The 15,313-nt window shown below is 44.9% G+C and overlaps 1 protein-coding gene across 2 annotated transcripts in view; it reads right to left on the bottom strand.

The window, feature by feature from the left end:
- Positions 1 to 338: 338 nt before the first annotated feature.
- The window catches only part of GGA1 (golgi associated, gamma adaptin ear containing, ARF binding protein 1), a 28,123-nt gene continuing 13,148 nt past the window's right edge, over positions 339 to 15,313 (bottom strand). Inside the window, exons 7-18 of one of the 2 annotated variants that reach the window (XM_054988526.1) lie at positions 14,557 to 14,637; positions 13,782 to 13,919; positions 12,856 to 12,937; positions 12,117 to 12,224; positions 11,699 to 11,854; positions 9,262 to 9,326; positions 8,734 to 8,814; positions 6,137 to 6,306; positions 5,729 to 6,015; positions 4,861 to 5,030; positions 3,442 to 3,552; positions 339 to 3,255 (exon numbers count right to left, since the gene is read on the bottom strand). In XM_054988526.1, coding sequence (XP_054844501.1) covers positions 3,145 to 3,255; positions 3,442 to 3,552; positions 4,861 to 5,030; positions 5,729 to 6,015; positions 6,137 to 6,306; positions 8,734 to 8,814; positions 9,262 to 9,326; positions 11,699 to 11,854; positions 12,117 to 12,224; positions 12,856 to 12,937; positions 13,782 to 13,919; positions 14,557 to 14,637 — 1,560 coding nt within the window. In that variant the 3' untranslated portion in view covers positions 339 to 3,144. The remainder of the gene's footprint in view (positions 3,256 to 3,441; positions 3,553 to 4,860; positions 5,031 to 5,728; positions 6,016 to 6,136; positions 6,307 to 8,733; positions 8,815 to 9,261; positions 9,327 to 11,698; positions 11,855 to 12,116; positions 12,225 to 12,855; positions 12,938 to 13,781; positions 13,920 to 14,556; positions 14,638 to 15,313) is intronic. The other variant, XM_054988527.1, reaches the window with a different exon arrangement.

The following is a 15,313-nucleotide window of genomic DNA, read 5'->3' as shown; positions in this document are numbered from 1 at the left end:
GAGGCAATAGCTAGCTTCTTTTTTTGTAAGCCAACCCTTGTCTATTGAAAGATGGGGAAGTCTATTTCATGGCAGTGGATTCCAATTCTGATTATAATTTTACTGTATGATCACAAGGGAAGTCACCTGGAACAAGATCAGGATGGGTAGCCGTGTTTGTCTGTCTGTAGCAGTAGAAAAGAGCAAGAGTCCAGTAGCACCTATAAGACTAACAAAATTCGTAGTAGGGTATGAGCTTTCATGAGCCACAACCCACTTCTGTCTGAAGAAGTGAGGTGTGACTCATGAAAGCTCATGCCCTACCAAAAATTTTGTTAATCTTATAGGTGCTACTGGACTCTTGCTCTTTTCTACTGGAATGGAACAAGTACCCTAATTCCACGTAGTAGGAGCAGAGTCTGGATTGTTGGGAGAAGAGAGGGGCACAGCCCATCCCCACCCAAGACAGATTCCGAGTTAGTGACAAGAGCATTACCCAGTCCTCAAACTGGGCATTCACCTGCCCTGCAGCTGCTGCTTTGCTGCATGCCATGCTACTATTTTTTTTCTCTAGGCAGCAGCGGAATCCAGCTCTGTGATCATGTGACTGCCGTTATAGAGGCCCCTGTGAAAAAAGAGCAGGTTGAAGGAAGAGGAAGTGGGGACTATAAACACCAGACCTGGCCACAAAACTTAGCAGTTCACAGTTTGAGTTCATGCCGACCCTGCCAAGCAGCAGGGAGAGGTGATAGTCTCCAGGGCTGGTTAGTGTTTGCCGCAACTCTAAACCCTCCCCTCCTAAGGAATATTTTGTTCTAGCTGCTGCAGCGATCAGTTCTGATCCATCACTGCTCCACAACAAGCAGAGAGAGAGAGGGCCCAGTGTGGGTAGGCAGAGTCATATCTTAAGATCTCCCTGGAAGTTCCTGGCACTGAAACAGGAATTGAGACAGAAGAACAGAAGCCAGGATGACTGGAAATTGTTATTGCTGCTCTTCTTCCTGCACCAAGCCCGGAGGGTGAGCTGCATAAAGCAACAGACAAAAGTATCAAGCTGTTTTCTTATATGGGAGATGAAGAGGGTTAAGCGTTTTAGCAGGAGCAAAAGCTTCCACAAATCCCACTTTGGTTACCCCCTGTATAGTTCGTGAAGCAGGTCACTTCTCTGACCCAAACTGTGGGCATTCCATGATCAAACTTTACAAGTCCAGAGTGAGCCTTTAAGACTGAGGTGACAGGCTTAAAACTGTGCAAGTAAGTATGTCCAAGAAGCAAAGAGCAAGGATTCAATGTCCTCGCCACAAATAGCTGAAGAAGAACAAATGATACAAAATGAGCACATCTGTACAAATTTGAAAAAGAAATGTGGATTACAGAATTCGGCTTCTCTCCAAATCAGGTGGCTGAGCTGGTCAACATCTGAACACAGCTCCTTTAGGCTGAAAACCAAATGATAAAGGCTGAAGTTCCCAGCAGAGGGAAGTTAAGCTTATATGAGGTGCTAGGGTATGGTATGGCACAAGGCTCTCATGCCATTTCAAACTGGTTCTGATTCTTAAAAGATACACTTTAGGGAAGAAATCTTTTTATTTCCCATTAATACAGCAGATTTCACACAGAGTCTATTTTGAAGTCCTTTTCCATGTGCAGATTTTGCACCAAAAATATACAGAAGTCTGTTTAAGAACTGAACTTAATCTAACGAGAGAAAAGGGGGATGGGGATGGAAAATAACCCTGAAAGAGAGACCAGAAAGTAAAAGCATTCAGTCATAGCAGAAACCCCACTGCAGAAAGGCCTTCCCACCAAAAGCAGCCAGTCACTGTTCAAAAACAGGTGCACAGTCCATGTGGGTAAACATGTCAGCCCAGCCCTCCAGGCCTGCATGCAGTTCCTGTCAATGAAACTCAATTCCACCTGCTGTAGAGCGACTCAGCACACAAGCCAAGCCCTCGCTCCCAGGCATTTCCATAAGCAGCTTGCTCATGACACAAGAATAAAGTTAGTCATACAGACTGCATCCTTCTTCACTTGCAGCCTATGAGCACACCAGCTTGTGACAGGGGGAAGAGTGGTGGTTACAAGCTGGCGATGATGTGTTGGGAAACAGAGCTTGTTGTGCCAACCTTTTCTCTTCCACACCCGCTCCAGCCAGTCCTAGTTCTGTGCCACACAGTCTGAACTGCTGGAATTCATAGTATGGAGAGGTGGTAGGGTTGCCATGGCCCAGAGGGAGTCAATCCCCCATTTCTTTCCTGACAGTCACTTGGGATGTAGGCTTCCTACCCAGATCAAGGAATCTATGGTGTGAAACAACCATACTCAGTCATCCTAGCAGTCTGCAGCAGCCACAAAAGCACAGCCCCTGCCTCTTAACTGTGCTGTAAGGCCATAGCACTTGTCCTTCTAGTGTAAGGCCTGTTAGAGGAGACTCATGGCACTTCCTTCTTCCCTGTCATCTTACTCAGATGCCGCTCACTAATGGCTTAACGTGCATGTTGAGGGAAATCAGCCCATGCCTGTTTGCCCAGCCCTGGAGGAATAAGCACCTAGTGAGCGAGAAAGATCCACCTGCCCTGTTGTCCCAAGGTTTGGAGACAGAAATAAGCCAGTGGGAATTCCTATAATAAAACAGCAGGGCCTTTTGCCCCACCCAAACCACCAATCCAGCCTTGTACCCTGGCACTGAGAAACATACCAAGAGGCATCGGTCCCCGGCACTGACCCACTGACGCCCGCACTTTAGGTTTGCTCATGGAGTGCTAAAAGAACTGAAGGGTAAAGGCCCAATATAACCTTAGCAAGAGAGAGAAGAGGTCCAAAGAGTCTATCCCTGTGGCCAGGTTTCTCAGAGCCCGCCTCAGCTAATCATCAGCATCTTTCCATGAAAGGAAAAGCACAACTGGGAAGAGCCAGAGGAGGGTGAGGGCTCAGAAAGTAAGACAGAAGGAACAGAGAGCAACTCACGTAAGTCATCCCAGCTCTACCAACCCCCCAAACAGGTACCCCCCCTCGCCTGCCATCCTCTACACAAGCACACTGTTGACGGCCAGCGTTCTAGTCTGAGAGCAGAGTCTGAGGGCTAGCCAGCCCTGGGAAGGCTCTTGTCTGGTGGTGGGGGGAGCATAATCCTTAGAGGTCAGATGTAGCGCACCAGCTGCAGCCTTAGAAATTTCCCCATGACTCTGGAGGGGGGAACTGGTCCACATCTCCCATTGCATTGTAGGTCTGATCTGCCATGGTGAAGGTCAGCTTGTATCGTAGTCTCACTTTCTCCTGGAGAGAAGGAAAGATGTGCAACAGTTAAGAGGGAATGAAGAGTTTAAGGGTGGAGTGACCACCATCCATCTGAAAGAAGATTGCAAACAGAGGGGCAACGGTGAAAGGGCTCATGGGGGCCTTGGCAAAAAGGTATGGGTACGAGAGAAGCTGCCCACCCTGCTCTTTAGAACACATTGTTACCTTCTGTGGGTTTGCGAGCAGGAGGACCTGGGTGATTGCCGTGGGGGGCACAATGGGGTTGAAAGCTGGGAGCTCCGTTCCAGAGGGAGGCTGCAGTTTCACCTTCATCACCTGCAAAAAAGAGAGGCTACAGTATGAGTTACGAGCACAGATGAGAGAATCTCACTAGTGGGCAATCAAGCCAATGGGATCACTTGGCTGAAGACCCTCTTAGGTGCCTTTTCAATACACACCCTCCCCCTTTCCGTCATCTGCCACTGCTACTCAAAAATCTTTAAACTTACTTGGTTTTGTGCTGGCCACAAGTTTAAAAACTGGTCTAATTGAGAATTTTCTGATATGAACTACCTTGAGAGTAACAGCTGAGAGTGCGCCAGATATCAATGTTTTAAACAAATAAATAACCAAACCAACAAAATCAAACCACCAACAGACCAGCTCCAACTACCTCTGTGCTACTCTAAAACAGTTCCTCCTACAGCCAGAATTGGATATCATGTAAATCAATCCGTGGGATATTTTGGTTCATGACTGCAGCAACTCACTCTCTCTTGTACAGCCGATACAAGCTGCAACACTGATCTCCTTCAAAGAATGGATCACGGGAAGTGTGAAATTACGTAACGCTTTTCCTTGATTAATGCAGCTACCTAAAGATCCACAGCCAGCGACTCATGGGTCCATTAAGCCATCTGCTTTTTTCTGAGTCAGAGCAGTTGTTTCCAGGGAATAGCAGGAAAGCACCCAATATCTATCTGCCACATTTTAACCCTCAGTGAAATAAGGTCAGACCGAGTGACTGACCCGAGGTTAACCAGTCAGCTTCATAACTAAGTGAGGATTTGAATCCATGTCTCTAATCACTGCACCACAATGGCAAGCTTATTAAAGCTAAGCTAGTCTGGATCTGGTCAGTGTATGGATGGGAGACCTCCTGGAAACCTGATGTGTGGTGCTTGGGGTCCATGATAGAAGAGAAGCAAGATGATGTAAACATAGCAAACCTATATTGTCTACTTCAGCACAGCTCCAAGGTCACATACAAAGGATTTTCTCTGACCTCTACTAATATCATTGCAGTGAAGATGCTCCTGGGATCTTCAGCAAGCTAATCACATTCTCCAATACCAAGCACAGGGACGCTCCCCAAATGCCACCCCTCTCTGACCCAAGCTATCAAACTTCATAGAAAGTAGGAAGGAGCAGGAGCTGTAAGGCTAGTGGGCAGCTCAGGCAATGCTGGCAGTCCATTTCTACAAGGGGAAACTGACCTGCACCTCAAAATGGTCTTAGCAACAGATCAGACCAATGATCTATCTTGCTAGAAAGGATTTCACCAGACCAAAGGGAGCCAATTCCCTTAGCATATAGAGGAAGAAGGGGAAAGATTAAGCTATTTTTCCACCATAAAGGTATTACCTTTGGGACAGCAGACTGAAAGACGATGTTCCTAATGGGCAAAGGGGCTGTACTGAGCATGGAGATGACCACCACCAGCACATCAGGCCGGTCAGGCAAAGAGTCCTTGGCAAAGTGGAAGAGGACACGGAACCCATGTTGATCGTATACTGTCACCGGAAGGATATTGCCTGAAGTAAAGCAGTATCAAGATGAGCACAGAGCAGAGAGATTAAATCACTTATTGGCTCCACACCAACACACTGAGTTTTCTGCAGACCGAACAGGTATTTTATGACCTCCCCAAGATTTCATTTCATTTCAATGAATACCCCACTCCATCTCAAATGCTCAGGGTAGGTTACAAGATATTAAAACAACAAAAACAAGCCCTTACCATTACAATTAAAATAGCCACACACATTTAAATAAACTCTTTCCCTTTACTAGTTTAACCTTGGCCCCTCAAAGCCAGGTTCAGTAAAAATGTCTTGCTACAAGTGCAGAAGATGTCAAGTTTGCAGAGGCCAATGCTCAAGGGCAGGGAGACTGACAGCCACAGCAGCCACTAAGCCTGTTTCTCTATGTAGCCTTGCGAGTTGAGCTTTGTGCTCATGAATGATACTACTGAGAGCGCACTCTTGGCCTATTTCTGACTAATGGGACATGGTGGGCTTGGGCATGTGCTAGTCCTTCTTGGTCCACCACAACAACTGAGTCCAACACACTGCTGTGAGCTAGGACCATCAACCTGCCACTGCTGCTCCATTCCCACCCTCCATTCCCTCCAAGCAGAGGCGAGGTGCTTTTAGAGGAAATCTCTTGCATGCCTTAAGCCACGCCACATGCTACAGATGAAGCCAATTCTTCACCCTCTCCCCACACTCACTTGGTTTGATGGATTCCAGAGGCACAGTGACATTTGTCAGTGAGATTTCCAGGGGGAGTTTTGAAGCAGGAAGGCCTGCTGTGGGAAGTGCAGCTTCAGAAGGTGTAGGGGGTGCTCGAGGGACCACAGCGGGTGCTGGCTGCTCGGAGGGTAGGGGCAGGGCTCCAGGAAGGTTTGAGGAGAGACTTGGGAAGAGGGGTGGGGTGCTGTTGGGGGCCACAGACGGGCAGGAGCCACTCTTGTTTTGGAGGTCACGCAATGTTAACCGAGGCGGTGGCTGCTTCTCCCTGCAATGTGGACAAGAGGCACAGGCTGTTGCAACAAGAGGCAAGTGACTTCTTTTTACTTCGCTTGGCAGCTAGCTCCTGCCTGAAGTAATTCCTTGCCCTGCCCCACCTTGCTGCCTACCATCTGACTTGCTGAGACTCTGGTGGTAGAGACTGCTGCAACAGAGTCTTGCCCAGCAAGTCCAGGTCATCCAGGCCACTGGTGGTAGTGGGAGGTGTTGGAGCAGGTGGTCCAGCATCAGCTTTCCCCGTGGGGAGGGAAGGAGTGCCAAATTCAGGGCTGCCGGATGACTGCAGAGAGAACAGAAGTAAAGGGAGTGACACAAAAGAGGGGCAACCAAGCCAGGCAGCCAAAGTAAAACTCCTGCCGCGGCTATTACCTTCCAAAATCCAAAGTACAGGAAAACCCATGGCAATGTGATGTATGAGGACTGCTTTCACAGACAAGCCCAATCTTTCCAGGAGTACTCAAACTGTAGTACATTGAACAAGCTTGCAATCTGAGATTATGCCGTCATGTAAGATGCACCACATAGGGCTACAGCAGTTCTCAGAGGGATCAGGCGCATACACTGCGCACATCCAGTCCCTAAAAACCACTTGCAAACTGCTGCAATCATTCCACAAAGAAATATTTTAATTAAATAGAGTAAGTATCCTGAAGTGAGGGGAACCATTTCTTGTGGCAGAAGGAGCTAATATGGAGCTAGCACAGAGAGTCTTGTGCAAACAACTGCAAACAATGATGTGGCGTTCCCTCCAACCACACAGCACCTATTCTGGGTGACTTCTCTTCAGCAACTGGATTGTTTATGTGGCCCATATAGGCTCACCAACAACGCAAGAGTCAGTGAACAAGATGCATTCCTGATCAGTGAGGGCCTCACCTAGACGTATGAAATGTCTGGAAATTCTGAAGCAACAGAAAAAACTGGGTGATGGGGGGGGGGGCAAGAATCTAGGCAGTACTTTATTAACAAACCCAAACTTACTTTACTGCTCTAAACAATGTAAAGTAAGTCTTCTATAATCTACTTAGAACATAAAATTACACTATTTGGTATATTTGTGTAATTTAAAATATCAGTGCTTAAATTTTCTAAAAGCAAAATTGCAAATATACCCATTACTTGCGAAGGAGTTGCAAGCTGCAGCGCCTTATGCTACAATAGTATATATATGCCATCTGAGGGGTAGAAAAAATAAAAGTTGAATTTAAAAAAAAAATGCAAACATGACATAGTGACAAGTCAGTCTAAGATATGAGTCACTTGGCATCAGGGAGTGAAGGCTCCACCACTGCCCTCACCTACTCCAGAGGAGCCTTTGGCAAGGGGCAGCCTTGCCCAGGCACCGAGGCGGGCAGCTCGGCCAGGGGTGGTGGCGAAAGAAGCACGGGCAATGCCATGAACAGAGGGGGCCCAGGCTAAAGGAAGAGGCAGCCTGCACCAGTTGGGGCCTCTTGGGGCCTGTGCAGGCAAGCAGAGCAGCCTCTTAAAACCTCTGAAAAGGGCAGGGCAGGAGAAGGGAGTGCCCTGACAGAGAAACCATTGGCCTAGATTTCCTTCACTCTCCTTGGTCCCACCCCTGAAGACATTAGGAGAGTCCAGGGTCAGCCCACCCCCATACAATTCTTTCTTAGGCTGGCCCAAGGAGGTGCATGGGAGAAAAACCAGAAGACTCTCGAAGGACCAGTGGAGAAGAGGATGGCTTGAGAGAGCAGGAACAGAATATGACTGAACCCCTCCTCCTCTCTATAGTCTGAGGCGCATCCGGAGCTGGACCTGACAAGGGAACACTGGAGGGCGCTGCAGCCCCGGCCTCTGTCTCTGCAAGTGAGGAGGGGCAGGGAGTCTGACACCTGGGTTCAAATTTCTGCTCTGCCACAGAAACTTGCTGGGTGATCTTGGCCCAGTCACATGCTCTCAGCCTAGATTACTTCACAGGGTTGCTGTGTGGATAAAATGGAGAAGGGAAGAAAACGGGAAGCCTCTTTGGTCCCCATTGGGAAGAAAGGTGGGGTATAAATGAATTAAATACAAATAAATATGGAACAATATTATTTGGGCAGAAACAGTTTTGTACAGTTACAATACAATACCATTGTATTTGTATATCAAGTAAAATAACCTCATAATTCATTATCAAGTACATTATAGCATATTAATTGCTGCCTAAATTATTCATATTTAAATTATATATATATATATATATATATATATATATATATATATATATATATATATATATATATATATATATGAAAATAATTTTGTATATGTTTACAGTATTCACAGGAGTAATTTTCAGATACTGAAGACTGTCTTACATCAAGTTTTGACGCTGCACACATTTTGGGAGAGTAAAGCCCTGACTCTTTATATCGTTTCTCCACCCCAAATTTTTCTGTTTTTTTATTTGGGCCTCCATATCTCTTCCCCAAGGTGACAAATCCATGCTGACCTATAAGGCTTTCAGTTCCATACTAACTAGTCAACACCCTTCTAAACACATGGAAGAGTGTAAATTCTATTTAGGATGGCACTGTTTAGAAAGATTACTCTCACATCTGGTGGAGACACAGCACACCTAGGATGGTGCTTGTAGAGAAAGAGGGAGCCTCAAGTTGTCCAGGTCCTTCGTTTTGTACTACAAGAAAGCAGGAAGTTCCCTTTCCTCTCACAAAAATCATGGAGGAAAAGGGGAGGCTTGTTTTACCTGCAACGAAGATTCTTCTCTGGCTCTGGTCTGACTGAGGCTCCACTCCTCCCCCTTTTCCCCAACAGAAGATTCACCAACCTGGAGTTTAAGAAGATGTTGAGGGCAACCTCACACATGAGGGATTTCTGACATACAAGTCACTTCTTTGTGGAAACGGCATGCAACCAAGATGCAGGGCCTTCACACTGAATTATCATACATGCATTTTTTTTGTTCCATGTATGTGTGATAGGAAAATGCAGCAAGCCAGACTATATACATAGAACAATACACACATATACAATCATCAGATGCATTGAGCTACATGCGAGTTTTATAGAACAAGTTCATCGGAGCAGAAAATTAATCCAGCTGGGCTGAGGCCTTAATAGTTGGCTTTCTTGTCTCCTGAAAATTCTTCCCATCATCTCTATACAACACAAGCTTTGCAAAGTCCAATGCCTCAGCACTTTCCCTTCAACCAAAAGCATTTAGCCTGCTCTTTTTCAACCACGAGCATGATTTCCCCACAACCAGGTTGCTTACCTGGAAACTGTTCCAACCACCATTATCCATACCCTGGGCTGAGGGAGGTGCTGGATCATTAAGCCCTAGAGAGGGAATAGAAAGAGCAGACATGAGGACTCCAAACATTCTCTGGCCAAAGTAGGCCTAAGTGGTGAACTGCCACTCACCACTCTGCAGGAGTGGAAAGACCACCAGGACTGAATGACAAAAAGAGACGCTCTCTACCGCTTCTTTGCTCTAGTTCTAATGCAAATGGCTTTCCAAGATCTGCTGATGTTTGGGCAAAGTTAAATCCCTGGGCTTTGTTCACCAGGTCCTTGTGTGTATATTTTTAGTTTATTGTTTCATTTTTATCTCACCCTTCCTCCAAAGAGACCTACCCTTTATCCTCACAATAATCCTGTGAGATAGGTTAAGCTGAATTTAATTTATTAGATTTATACTCCGCCCTCCACACATCAGCGGGCTCAGGGCGGATAACAACACAATTTAAAACATATTCAGCGATCGTTAAAAATGATAAAATTACTACATATTATCATTAAAATTACATCTATATAAATATAGATGTAATTATATAAATATGAAAGAGAACAACGGGCCCAAGGACATCCAGGACTCAAAACAACTTGAACCATGGTCTCCCTGAGCTAAGTCATAGGAAGAGAAAGAGCCTTCATCCCCCAACTCCTGGGTATGAATACCTAGGAAAAAAACCCAGAAAAATTCAGCGGGGGAGGGGGGAGAACTTGAGAAAATTTCGGGGAGTATTGAAAAAAAAAATCCTATCAAATATTTTCTCTTTTAGAATAAGTGAAAAGCTTTTAAAGACATGGGCATGCTGTAGACATACATAGCTCTTAAATCCACGATGCACTTCTGCACTTAGAAGGTGTGAAGGAATAGAGAAGCTTGTTTCAATTCATGCAAACCCCAAGTTTTCCAAAGAGCAGCAAGAGGATAAAAATGAAGGCTCCAAATCAGAAGTTTCAGAAACTGATTCTGATTAGAGACTTGAAGCACTGATACTTTTATTTTACAATGGGACTAATTTTGTACATAATTAAAATGCTATAATGTGTATGCTGATGATAAACTGCTGAATAGCCCAGTAGTTTAACTACATATCAAAATATGCTATTTGTTTTATTGTATGTGACCCTTTTTCTGACCAAATAATACATTTTATGTTACTTATCACAAAATTTATGTTTTCTGTTTCTCCTATTTTTTTTTCTAAATTTCAGATAGCAATCATTGAGACTCATGTGCTAAGGTAGCAAGGGTGCAGCTTGCAGGTCTCTCTCAAATACTGGATACATTTGCAATTTTGTTTGCAGAAAACGAAGGCATTTACAACTTTTAAATTCCATAAACATGTCAAATATTGCAATTTTATATACTAAATAAGTTATAAAGGATATCCTTTATGTTGTTAAAGTACTAAAAATGTGTGAGGAAAATGATATACTTGATCATTCTGACTGCTTTCGAAAGGCTGGTTAGTGCATGCTTATCTACAGTGAGTGATCTTGCGTGTGTGTTCCAAGTCTCAAGTCCAAAGCTAAATTTGCTTTTCTGCTCGGTGTACACCCACAACATGTCAGTGCTTTAACAGGAAACATTGGCTAAAATAGATTTCTACTCAGTATCTTAATACATGAAGGGAAGAAGCCCCTACTTAGAAGAGAGTTCACATGCTTGGAGATGAGAAGTGCTGAAATAAGAGTGAATATCCATTGGTGCACCATCACTCTAGAACGATATCTACAGAGGCTTGCAAACAGCTACTCTCCCTTTAAACGGTTGTTCTTTTTGGAAGCAGATGGAAGCAGGAGCCACTTACGTTTTATACTTTTAACTGTAATGGCTTATTTAGGTATTACTTTAAGATGCATGTTATTTGCACACGCATAAACAAAAGACAGCCTAGTAACATACAAATCTGACTCACCAATAGAGTTGGTGAGAACTCCCTCAGGACGGCCCTAAGAGAGCAGACCTTCCAGGGTGGCCAGGGAGGAAGAAGACTAAGTAGCCTACTGGCGAGACAGAAGGGCGACAGGCTACTCAGAGGGGACAGAGGGCACAGGGATGCTATAAACCCCCCTCTCCCCATTTCCGAGGCACACCTGGCAGCCAGTCTGGACAAGCAGGCCAGCCTGGAGGGCAAGCCCCGCCCCCTCCAGGCTCTGAGGCCCCTGCAGCAGCTCCTGAAACTCTGCTTAAGACTAGACTGCAAATCACAAAGTGCATTTTCCCTGCATCTGCAAAAAAGTTATACCAGAATCTGCCCCAAATGCTCATCAAGCGGACAAAGATATTTTGCCTGACCTACTTAATGCAACAATGGTCTTTCTACTCAACCTGTCCCATTTAACACACAGCTTCCATATAAACCACTTTCCATTCTTCACTAACCTCAAAACAACACCGAACAGTCTCCTGGACTCACCTAAGGACATGAGCTCATCATCCAGCAAAGACGCAGAGCTGGATTGCTCTGGCACAGGAGCTATGGAGCCACCTGAGAAAGTTGGTATGGCTGGATAGGAGGGAGCAGCAGTTGGCATGTCCAATCCTGAGAGGTCCAAAAGAGCGGAAGTGCTGCCTATGAGAAGAAACACAGCCTGTTAGCCAAGAAGAATTGAGGAGGAGGAAAAAATGCCACTGAGCAACCATCCAGTACGCTTGTCAGCAGCTCATTCCACAGTCACATATTACTGCTTCACTGATCAAACCCTAGATCTTCTGGCTGCAAAGTCATATTGTTCCTCACGTTGGTTGGGATGTCCACCAATTACTCTTCAGGTTCTCCTTTTGGAAAGGGCCAAGTGCCCCTTACGTCAGCCCCTGTTCCCCAGCCATCTCACCTCGAAGGGAACCACCCACAGTCTCGCCATTTATCTCCTCTCCTTTCACAATCTGCTTGTATAGGTTGATCACTTGTGTGAGGTTGTCATTGGCTTGCAAAATTTCCGCTGGAATAGGAGGACAGCAACATTATAAGAGTGAGGGTTCATGGGCACCAAAGTTCCCATGACAACAGAGGCATGTGTGAATTCTGAGCTTCAACCATTTGTCAGAAAAGCATATCGTGCAGATTAAAGAATTATGATAAAGTGTGCTTAATCTACAGTTGTTTAGCTGAAATTTTTGCATGAATCTGTTATTCTGGTTTTTTTAAAAACTACCAATGCATGTAAAAAGACTTTATAAGAATGTGGGCTCTAGGCTAGTGTACACATGCAAGCCCTGTACAGAAACCCCTGGGGGTTGTCCTCCCTCAAAAAAAAAGTTCTATCTAGTAGAGTCAGCTGTTCTGGACAACATAAAGGCATGCACGTTCAGTACAGGATTTGGGGGAGCATGGGAAAGCAAGGGGAAAGTATGTTGGGACTGGGAGGAAACTGAAGCCATGTGAGATCAAATCCCATGTCTTAAGGCAGGACTATCCCTACATTAATTTTGACAAACACAATTACAGTGTGCCACAAAGCAATGTGAAGGAGCTAATAGTTTCTCTAGATCAAATCTACAAACTTCCTAACATATGGGGATGCACACAATGCTGGGGAGGAGCCACGGGCTAGGACGTCAGGCTGCACTTACCTAGAGCCTCATCATTGTCCTCTGTGTCACTGGCAAGCCGGAAAAGCATGGGTCTCATGCGTTCACAACGCTGGTACAGCTCCTGTTTGAGAGACTGAGTTTTATAATGCTCACCCTGGACATTACAGCAAGTCAAAAACATGCTGTCAATTATTAGCCGCATACAGTATTGAGTATAATGTAAGGAACCAAATTAAAGCAATAATTAAAAAGAAAAAAGAAGGGGGAACAAGATGGGCGATAAAGGTACTTAAAAGGAGCTGATGATAATAAATTCAGACAAAGCAACCAAAACATACAAAGCTATCTTATACTGAGTCAGATCATTAGTACATTGAACTGTGTATTGTCTCCTCCAATTGGAAAACCCTCCCCAAGTTTTAATGTGGATGTCCAGCTACCCAGGGCCCTTTTAACTAGAGATGACAGTAACTGAACCTGGGACCTTATACATGCAAAGCATGTGATTTGGTTCTGCACTATGGTTTCTCCCAAAATCTGTGTTGAACTGGATTTCCAGTATCAGTAGCTCAAATGAGTAGTAAATGAAGCTGAACTTCAAGAGACAATATGAAATGTGAGTTTCACGCTAAACAGTGGTAAAACAGTGGCACATAGGCACTGAGTGATAACACGTTATCATAGCCACTGTGCAACTGTTATCTGGCAGCAAGCAACACATCTGTCTCATGTCACAATGCTTAGCAGGCAAATATGTTCTTGCTCCTTTGGCTGCTATTGTATTACCAGCTAGGAGGTCACAGATGGGTAAGGCACCCTTTAGCTAGACAGCTAAGTACTAAATGAATTCTGAGGAGAGACCTTCCAAGATCACTGAACAGCTGTGTTAAATTAAAGTACACAGGTGTTACAAGAGTGCTACATCAATGACCAATCCAATGCCTGTACCAAGACCCCTTTCTCACCTTCATAAGGTCCTCACTGCTCTCTGTTGTCTCCCCCTTGCTATAGTTGGTCACCATCTCTGTCAACAGCTTCACATTGTTGTTCACCTCCTCAATGGCATTCACCCTCTTGGAGATCTTCTCCATTCGTTTTTGGTCCTGGAAAGAGAGTAAGAGTGATAGTAGCCTGGGTTTTTTTCCTTCTTGCCCGCTGGAGACTGGATGGCTGGATTAAATAAAATACACTTTCTTGATTGGTACTTGGAAGGATTTCTAATTTGGATAGAGACCTTAAACTTTAATCAAGATCATTGCACAGTGAGAGAATTCTGCAGCCCTCTTAGCTTAACATTAAGATTTAGCTAGGCTGTAAACCTAGAGAATTCTTGGCCATTCAATTAGCTGTCTTTACACCCAACACAATACTGAACTACTTCTGAATATCAGGAACACCCCTTCCGCACATACACAGGCACAATGTGAAAAATACCCAGCCCAATGTAACATGGATAGAAAATACAAACACATGTGTCTCTAACTTTACTCATTCTAGCCATTCACAGCGCACAAACGTATGCGGGTGCAGTAGCCATATGGTCAGGGTTGCTATTGGGAAATACAGGTTTGAATCTCTGCTCAACAATGCGACTTACTTTTGTTCAACCTCAGCTATTTCACCGGGTTGTTGTGAGGAAATCACACCAATCTGAGCTCCTCAGGGGAAGACTGGCATGTAAATGGAATAATCCAAGTTGAGAGACAGAGGTGGAAACACTTCTCATGCAGAAAAACTTACCTCTTGAACCATCTCTTTGATTAGCTTGTTTGCAGCTCTGAGGTCCTCAGGGTGGGAGCTTTTGAGCAAGCGAGCCAGCATCTGCAAAGACATGTGGGTCAGAGGAAGGCAGGCCTGACACAGCAGGGACTAGCTTAGAGAGAATGGAAAAAGTCTGAGAACAAGTTTAAGTGGATAGGCACGATCCTCAATGAAATTCCTTTTCTAAAACCACTCCTCAGACATGCAACATTATGCTTCTTGACAGCAATCAAAGTATGAGCTGGGAATACGAGCTGGAGTTAAGATGGGAATAAACGTGTTTCAAAATGTTCTACCTGCAGCACAGGCCTGCTCAGCTTGTAACCCACCACAGAGCTGACACTTCCTATTTGCCACAAACTGTGGTCCACCAGGAGTTCCACTTCGGACAAAGCCTGGCATGTAAGAAAGCAAACTACAGAAGAAAAGCAGACCAGCTCAAAAAAGAGTAACAGAACCAGCATGCCAAGGGCATTGCCAACCGCCTCCAATTCTAGATTCAGGTGCCTCAATATTGGGCGGGAGAAAGGGTGTGAGACAATAGATGTACTCTGGAAAATCCCAGGTCCCTCCCTTGTAAGAGATTCTGGGAAATGGGATGAGATCCTCAGAAGCAACAAGAAAACCAAACTCAGTCAACAGGCAAAAAAGGACAAGCTCGCAAGTGGAACGAGCTACACTCAAACTGTCCATTATAATTAATAGCTTTAGGCAAAAAAGTCAACTATATTAGCAT

This window comes from Eublepharis macularius, chromosome 9 (assembly GCF_028583425.1).
Source record: "Eublepharis macularius isolate TG4126 chromosome 9, MPM_Emac_v1.0, whole genome shotgun sequence".
NCBI lineage: Eukaryota > Metazoa > Chordata > Lepidosauria > Squamata > Eublepharidae > Eublepharis > Eublepharis macularius.
This window is presented reverse-complemented; position numbering and strand designations above follow the sequence as displayed.